The following is a 9,101-nucleotide window of genomic DNA, read 5'->3' on the forward strand; positions in this document are numbered from 1 at the left end:
CAAGCCCACTGGGGAATTAGGAGGAAGCGCACATGAACACACTGGGTACACTAACGTGTGCAAGCAGGTAATGGGCGTCATCCCAATCTGTCCCTCTGATGCCACCACCCCATTCTGCTTTTCCCCAGTCGTTTCTAAGAAAGAGAGCCAGGTCCCTCCCATGCCCATCCCCCTCTTGCTGTCTCTTCAACCTTCTTTTCAGGCTCTGCTCGCTCTCCCTGCAGGAGCAGGGTTCTGTGCCCAGGCAGAGGGGGGAGCAGGAGTGGGGGGAAAGGGGGGAGCAGGGGATTTGGCCAACCCCCCCAATACGTTCAAACTCCCTCTTTAAGCATGAGCTCTGAGCAGAGCTCCTTGATGGTGGCCTGTGGAGTTACATGTTAGCACAGGGCTGCGAGTCCTGATCGCACTCGCTCTCTTTCTCCTTTCTCCCAACATTTGTTTGTATGTTTTATATAAAACCTCTTTGTAAGTTGCATCCTTTTTTAAAGTTTATGTGTTTACTTTGAGAGAATGAGAGAGAGAGAAAGAGAGAGAGAACAAGCATGGAAGGAGCAAAAAGAGGAAGGGAGAGAGAACCCCAAGCAGGCTTCACACTATCAGCATAGACCCTGACTCAGGGCTCAAACTCACGAATCCTAAGATCATGACCTGAGCTGAAATTAAGAGTCGGATGCTTAACCCACTGAGCCTCCCAGGTGCCCCGCATCATTTTTTTAAAGTGCTACCATTCGCTAGTGAAAGATGGCGGAGTCTTGCATCTGCCTGTGTATCCATGACACTCATAGTGCTCTAGTGCCCACAGGCAGTAGGAGTCAAGGGTTTACAGGGATTGGTGGTCCAGGCTCCAATGCCCCATCCCCCATTGACCTGTCCCTCCCACCAGCCGGGCTCTCTTTGCCCCAGCCCCACTCTCCCCTCCTTTGCCAGGGATCCTCCCCATACTGTCTTACTGGAATTGCCTCTCCACCTCCTCCACCTCCCCTCCAGCACCCACGAAGCCTCACAGGATGGAAACACATAGGTGACCCACCAGGAGGGACAGGGCATGAAGTTTCTGAAAACTTCCGGGGCTAGTGGGGTTTAGTTGGATCTTGCTCAGGCCTCGGAGTGTCCCTGAGCTGGTCACCCACCTTCAGCGTGGCTTTCCCTGGAGAGGGGGGCAAAGCCAGGGTCCCGCAAAGAAGAGGCAGTGCAGAGAGCAGAGTGGGCAGCCCATTACATGACCACAGCTTCCTCTTGGCTGTCCCAGCTCCTCCCCCAAGATCAGGCCCTGAGAGGTAGGGGCGGCCAGGCACAGAGGAGAGGAGCGGCCTCTATGGAGACCCAGGAGCTGTGTGCCCCACAGAGCTGTTCCCTCCTGCGCTAGATTCATACTCACCACTTGCCTCTACCTGTCAGGTCAGCCGTCCCCGGGTCTCCCACTCCCCAAGCTGGACTTGGCCTTTCTCATTTTGTCTATCTCAGAGGTGCTGAAAGAGCTGAGCAGAATCAGACCAGCTCCAGGTTCCCTCTCCCCAGCGCCCCCCATGTTCCCTGCCGCCAGCACCAGAGGAAAGGGCCAGATGGTCCAGAGAGCCCTGCTCCCGCCCCTGCTGCTCCTGCCACTGCTGATGTCAGGTGAGGAGGAAGGTGAGAGCATGGGGAGGAGAGGAGAGGGTGGGACAGGGCTGCTGGAGGAGCCCGTCCTGGTGTGGCCCTCACCTGCCAGGTCTTCAGAAACTTCATTCCCAGGCTCGGGGGCTGTATCAGAGGTACAGCAACTTCACCGAGTGGCGGGACCGATGCTTTCTGTGAGATGCCAGTACCCCCCTCCAAGGGCCAGCCCTACGAGAGGAAAAGCTGGTGTAAGGAGCTATCGGCATTCAAGTGCACCAGCTTAGTCACCAGCTCCGGTCCCTTCAAGCTGGCTCAGGCCTCTCAATTCTCAATCTGGGACAACTCTAGCACCGGCTTCTTCATTATTACCATGACGGGTCTGAAGGAAGAAGATTCAGGACACTACTGGTGTAGAATCTACCATGCATCCAGCAACTCAGTCTCTAAGTCCATGAGGTTCTATCTGACGGTGGCTCCAGGTAAGCCTCTTTCCAGGGGGCCCCTGGCTCCCTTTTGGTGCCTCCTGGTTTCCTGGCCATGAAGCCAGGCTGCCCTCCCCACATTCAGTTCTCCGGGGAACACTGTTGGGAACAGGAACTTGAATATGTGTACATACACGCACACTCACACATACATCTCACTCACTGTCTTCATGACAAGCCTCCTCAGAGAGGCCCAAGCAGATCATGGGAACATTCTGCCCAGCCTGAGCTCATTATGACCTGGCCACGGGGCAGCCCAGCACTGGCCCGCATTCTCAGACAAGGCACCTGTATCTGGCACATAGTAGATGTTCAGTAAATGTGTGGCCTTGGCCACAAACCATCCCTGACCATGTTGGTGTCATTTTGGTCTGTCCTTTCATCCTGGCCCAGCTCAGCAGTCATCAAACTCTGGTCTGAAAGCTAAGGATGATTTTTAGATGGTTAGGGGGAAAAAAATAAAAGAAAAATGATATTTTGTGTCACATGAAAATTATAGGAAGTTCAAATTTCAGTAAAGGGGTTTTTCAGAACACAGCCATGCTCATTTGTTTATACATGACCTAAGGCCATTTTCATGCTATAGAAGAAGTTCCAACAGAGATCATATGGCCCACAAGCCTATAGTAGTTACTCTCTGGCCCTTTATAAACAAGTTGGCCAACATGAGTCTGAATCAGAGCTTCTCAAAGTATCTGTGGTTGCAACGGACTGAATGTTTGTGTCCCCCACAAAGTCATGTGTTGAAATCCTAACCCACCATGTGATGGCCTTTGGAAGTGAAGCCTCTGGGAGGTGATGAGGTCATGAAGTTGGGGCCCCTATGAGTGGAATTAGTGCCCTTACCAAAGGGCTCTTTGGTGACCTCTCTCCTCCTCTTCCTGCCATGTAAAATGACAGCCTGGAGAGGGAACTCCCCAGAACTCCACTACGTTGATACCCTGATCTCAGACTTCCAGCATCCAGGGTTAGAAATATATTTCTGTTGTTTCCACCCAAGCTGTGGTACTTTGTTACGGTATACCAAGTAGACTAAGACAGTGGTGGGGGACCTTTTCCAAAAATCTCCAAGCCTTCATCTTTGGGCAAAATACAATAAAAATGAATTACTAGAAAAATAAAATGAAAGATAAACATGCGCATACAAAGCACAAACCCAAAATGCTGATTGGATTTTACAGACATAAAATTACTTTTCAACAAAAACAATCAGAACAAACATAAGGAAGAAAAGTTCAGTTATAAGAATGGTACCCACTGATTATTGAAAGTATGCATGTAGGCGATGGATGTAGTTGTTAACATTATAACTGAGCTAAAAACTTAGGAGTGAAATAGCAATGTCCAGTATTAAATGCCATCCACGCTTTGAACAAATGCTCTGAATATCCACATTTAAGGATTTAAATGTGACAAATGAGCATTCTTCTAGCTTGTCACCTAATCTACATTAAGACACCACAACTCTCCTGAGAAAACATATTGAAAATTGTTTTAATGCCTCATTTTAATAACATTCACATAGAAAATTGGTCTTATAGAGTTATGTTGACAGAAATCCAAGAAGGAATTCTAAATCAATTTCTACAAGCTCAATATTTTTATTTTTAATATTTACCAAAAAAAAGCGAGCAATGCTATATTTTCTAAATGCATCCTCGATTCTTCATCAGCGACTAGCTCCAAAATTTTATCCGATAGAGTTTGGTTTATATTTAAAATATCTTTTGATGAAAAAAATAGACTCTGGTTCTATGCATTTCCTATCACGTATCTTCTTTGGGCAGAAAATAAAATTCAATAATTCCATCAAACTATCCAGGTTTCTCTATGAGTACTTTTGCAGACATGTAAAAACAAGGTCACCTATTTTGCTGATAATTGTTACTGAATTGAGAACATGTCATAACAGTTTATAGAAACTACCCCTCTAAGCCTCTAACGTTTGATTTTGCACTGAGACTTTATTTGCCATTGGAAAACATGTTGCATTCTCCCCTGGCAAGGAATGGCCTCAAAGCTGTGATATAACCAAGGCTGACTGTGTGAGTCCCATCTTTAAAAAGTTCGTACTAATCTGGTTTCTATCTTGCCAAGAGAGTAGGAGTTTTTTTCATATATCAAACATAGATCAAACCCTCAGTAATCACTGTCACCTGGCATACAATAACAACTATGAGGGATTTCCACGTGATCACATAATAAGGAGAATGATTTCAAATCCAACACGTTCATCTTTATGTAATTCACGATTTTTTACCATGTTGGTAAGCACACGTGCAGTTCAGCTGATATTTTTTCAGAGCAAGAATCTGAAGGAGGTGGGGCACTGGTTTGCACTCTGGTGCAAGGCTCCTTCGTTTGAGTGCTGCTCTCGCGTGTTTTCCTGTCACATAGCAGCTTTCAGAGCCTATTCGGACACTTAATGGAACTGCCAACCACTGGTCAATAATGAAACCCTTCACAGCTCTATTACGTTCAGGGCTAGGTGTGGTTTTGGCAATGAGGCGAAATGATACAGAAGAACACATCCCTACCATCATGTTCATACCCCACGTATTGTAAAAAGAATAACTATGTTTGCAGAATGTGTGCTTTTGGTTCAAGTTGCCATGAAAAATATTTTGTTTTGCTAACTTTATTTGTCCCAGGAGTTGGTCTTCCTCCTCATTAGCCAATTCCTGACTATATTGAGCTAATGTGTCAATAAAGTGATCTTTATGTTCCCTTCTTTGCCACAGACTAGCTCAACAAGGTAGGGCAGACGCCTCTGTTACAGTCTTTAATAATGTTTGGACACCTGTAGATAGACATTTTGTCTTAGGAACACAAAGCATGACTCTACAAGAAGCCCACAGAACTCTTGAGTTTGTAGGTGAAATACTGTGTGCTTTGAAGAAATTTGTAATCCAAGAACTCTTTTTAAGAAAAACAGTTCATTTTGAACTGTTTTATGTTTATGTTTTATGTTTTGTAAATGTCACTTGCTTTCATGATGTATTTACTCATTAGCCAGCACACCTCAACAACGAACTCAGTGGGTTTTAGTATCTCACCATTAATTAGAACTACAAACCTCATACTATAAATGAGCGTCATAGTTTCCTATTGCTGTCGTAACAAATTTCCACAAATGTAGTGGCTTAACACCACACGAATTTATGATTTTACAGTTCTATAGATCAGAAGTCCGCGATGGGTCTCACTGGGCTAAAATCAGGTTGTTAGCCACAGGCTAATCCCTTTCTGGTGGTTCTAAGATAGAATCCACTTCTTGCTCATTCAGGTCTTGGGCAGAAATCAGTTCCTTGTAGCTATAGGACCGGAGTCCTGTTTTCTCGAAGGCTGTATACTGAGAGCTTTCCCAGCTTCTAGATGCTTCCACACATTCCTTGGCTTGCGACCCATTTCCTCTGTCTTGAAAACCAGAGGCCCTTTTTGAGCTGCATTGCTCTCCAACTACAGCTAGGACACATTCTCTACTCTTAAATACTAATCACTAGATTGGGCTCACCCAGAAGGTCTCTTCACCTCAAGGTCTTTGACCTTAATCACATCTGCAAAGCCCCTCTAGGTCATGCTGGGTGACATTCACAGGCTCCTGGGATTAGGAAGTGGGCAGTGTTCTGCTTTACCACACTAAAGGATTCCATGTTCAGACAAAACCAAGGCAAACCCTTTGGAATGATTTCAGAAGGAAAAGTAACTTGGAATTAATCCCGCTATCATCATTTGGTTTATTATTATTGCTATGTTCCAAAAAAAAGAGGGCTTTTCTTGACAAAAAAAGCTCAGTGACTTTTGTTTTGCTCTCTGTTAATTTACTACTTGAATCAGCTAATCACTATTCTGCATTAGCTAATCATGTTAAACTCTAATTTTTAAAAAATGGGTAGGGGCACCTGGGTGGCTCAGTCAGTTGAACGTCTGACTTCAGCTCAGGTCATGATCTTGTGGGTTGTGGGCTCAAGCCCCACATCGGGCTCACTAGCCTGCCAGCATGGAGCCCGCTTGGGATCCTCTGCCCCTCCCCCGACCGCACTCTCCCCAAACTAAATAAATATTTAAAAATAAAATAAAATAAAATATAGACTGAGAATTTCAATGATTATAAACATTTATAAAAATAATTTTTTCAGGGATTGATACACTTTTGGGTTACAGTCAAGGAACTAACCTTCAGGTGTCACGGTCCTGCTCTGCATGCGTGGTCCCGCCCCACGTGCGGCTCTCTGTGACGATTTGACAGTACCTAAACTGGTCTACATCCTCTTCAACCAGACCAGTTTTTACTAATGATATGCTTGGACCTTGAGGTGATGTCAGATTGATAAAGTTCCAAGATCCTTACTCCCAGTTTCTATATTTACCTTGTGCAGGCAGGTTATAAATAATTGGTGCACGAGGATCGGCTCACAGATCCCACACTGTAGCTCAGGACTAGAGTTTTCCCTGAGTGTCATGAGGACCTTCTCTAGGCTGGACACTCAGGTTGCTCCTGGTCATCACTCTGGGCAGCCCCACAGAGGGTGCCCCTGTGGGTCAGGGGTCATGGCCACAGGTCCATTGGCCTGAGACTCTCCCCAGGGAAGCCCCTGGGCCATAGGGTGTCCAGCATCAGGCACCCTCTCCCCATGCCTCTCCCAGCCCTTGCCTCTCTCACTCCCTCAGCCGGTCCCTTCGTGGATCCTGGGTGGGTGGGTATACAAGACCTAGCTAAGGACACTGAGAGTCCCCACTTCCTGTCACAGCATCTGGGCTGATACCACTCGTTTCCCTTTCGGGCCTCACCCACCCCCAGTAGTCATTATTCTCTCTTCATCCTTAATAACCCCCACCACCTTTCCAGAGATGGCCCCCCACCAGCCTCCATCAAGAGTTCTGAGCACTGGTAGGTCCGGGTCTTACTGGGAAGGCAGGGCAGTGGAGGTGGGGACAGGGAGCTCACAAAGTTTCAGAATCAAGAGGGCGCCCCATAAAAAGTATTTACCCTGGTCATTGAGGCAGTGAGGTCTGCGGGGGGACCCAGAGTTCTGCTAAAGAACCAGGAAGGACAGGGGTGGGAAGGCAGCCTTAAAGTTCCCCAGGAGGGGCACCTTCCCCTAACAGCACCAGAAGGATGAGAATGGGGAGGCATGTCAGAGATGAGAGCCCATTAAAGACCGTGACTGTTTCCACACCTGGGGAGGCAGAGAGCTAGAGTGCCCTCCCAAACCTGTAGATGTGCTTGGAGAGAAGCCCAGGCCCCCTGACTCCCATTCCAGTGCTCTTCCTGGAGCCAAGAACACCTCCGCAGGCACTGAATCGAGCCTGAACCGCGGGTCTACCTCATCTGGAGCCATGCGACTTCATAGCCCAGCCCTGCCCCCTGGAACTGGTGTTTCCTGAGGTTCTGAGCCTCTGTTCCCAGTGCAGCCCAGGTCCCCATTCCAGCTTTTTTGCCAGCTAGAACAGATGTGCTGTCCCTCCAGTTAACTCAGATTCTCTCTCTTCCTCTGACAGCTTCCGCCTCCACGCAGGCCCCCCGGGCTTCCTCTGCCATCACTGCCCTATCACAGTGAGTTCAGGGTGGGACCCTCACCCACACAGCCCTGTGGGCTCGGGGGCCCACAGCTGAGAGCTGCCACCCCAACTGGCGCCCTTCTCGTCTGTTCTCCAGACAACAAAACTGCACCCTCTGCTCTCAGCTTGCAGCCCCTGGTGCTCTGGTCCCCGTGCTCTGTGGACTCCTTCTGGTCACGAGCCTGGTGCTATTGGCCCTGCTTGTCTGGTGAGTGAGTGGCTTTGGGCTGGACCTGGAGGAGGATGAAGCAGGACAAAGCTTCCGTCCCTTGGACAGATGGTCAAACGGGATCAGCCAGTGAACGCAGAGGCAAGAAAACAGATCCTCAACAGGGCTGTCCAAATTAAACCCTCATTGACTGCATGCTCTCCATGGGCTCATCTTTGTCTTTCCAAAATGCAGATGCCTTGTTCGCATGTTTCCAGCTGTTTTCCCTTCCCCTCTTCTCCCCGTCCTTTCCTTCCTCCACCCCTCTCCCACTCTGATTCAGTATCACTGACCTGTCCGACCAAAAAATCCCTCCCACAGCCTTCCAGGAAAGCCCACCCAAAGCCAGGGCACAGCCTCTCCTCTTCCTCATCCCCACAGGGTGATGGAGGGGGGTGTGCACAAGAGGGAGGGTCCAAGGAGAAGGCAATGCACAAGGCGTAGGCAGGTGGGGCTGAGGGAAAGGTGTGGGGACAGGTTCCCATGAGGAGAGGGCAGGCTTGTTGAAGGGGGGACAGGCTGTGGGGAGAGGGCAACGGGGTCAAAGAGCAGATTTGAGCCACTTTCTGTATTTCTTCCCCCCTCCCATCTTAGGGTCTTAAAGAGTCCACATGAGCAACACAGAGGGAGGTCTCTGATGCACCCAGCTCGGTCCACACCCCAGGCCGCAGGGCCCAAGAAGGACATGGATGGCAAGTATCCCTCAGGCTCCCCAGGGGCTCCTCCCTGGCCTCTGAACCCTTCGCTCCTTTCGAAGAAAGGGCAGAAGTCTCCCAGAACTTGATCCAACACCTTTGGCTACACCCCTCACTCCAGTGCTGAGGATTTCCCAGTCTGGCTGCCTCCTGAAGTCCAGGCCCACGGCTCGCTCACACGCAGTTGGCATCTGGGCTGGCACCATCCAGGGATGGGGGCGGAAGGCCAGCGCTGCACTGTCCCCCAAACCAGAGCCACCACCTCGGGCGACTCTAACTCTCCCCCTTCTCCCCTCCCCCTCCTCCCCCTGCTTCCTTCCTCCCCTCCTCTTCTTCCCCCTCTTCCCCCTCCTCTTCCCCCACTTCCTCCTCCTCCTTTTCTTCCCCTACCTCCTTCTCCTCCTTTCCTTCCTTATTTTCCTCCTCCTCTTCTCCCTCCTCCTCTCCTTCCCCCTCTCCCTCCCCCTCCCCCTCCTCCTCCTTCCCCTCCTGTCTGCGGCCCCACAGCTCAGCCAGAATCCCAGGTCACCCCCCGACACTTCTCTCTCCATCTTTCAG

At 49.2% G+C, this 9,101-nt stretch overlaps 1 protein-coding gene across 1 annotated transcript; it reads left to right on the top strand.

Annotated features, from left to right (window-relative positions):
- Positions 1–1,309: 1,309 nt before the first annotated feature.
- NCR2 (natural cytotoxicity triggering receptor 2) lies at positions 1,310–8,800 on the top strand. The gene is given in 4 exon segments (XM_029945574.1): positions 1,310–1,811; positions 1,814–2,075; positions 7,581–7,635; positions 7,766–8,800. Coding segments are annotated over 4 exon segments (693 nt in total). The 5' UTR covers positions 1,310–1,526; the 3' UTR covers positions 7,857–8,800.
- Positions 8,801–9,101: the final 301 nt, after the last annotated feature.

The sequence above is a fragment of the Suricata suricatta genome, chromosome 7 (assembly GCF_006229205.1).
Source record: "Suricata suricatta isolate VVHF042 chromosome 7, meerkat_22Aug2017_6uvM2_HiC, whole genome shotgun sequence".
In the NCBI taxonomy this organism is placed as follows: domain Eukaryota; kingdom Metazoa; phylum Chordata; class Mammalia; order Carnivora; family Herpestidae; genus Suricata; species Suricata suricatta.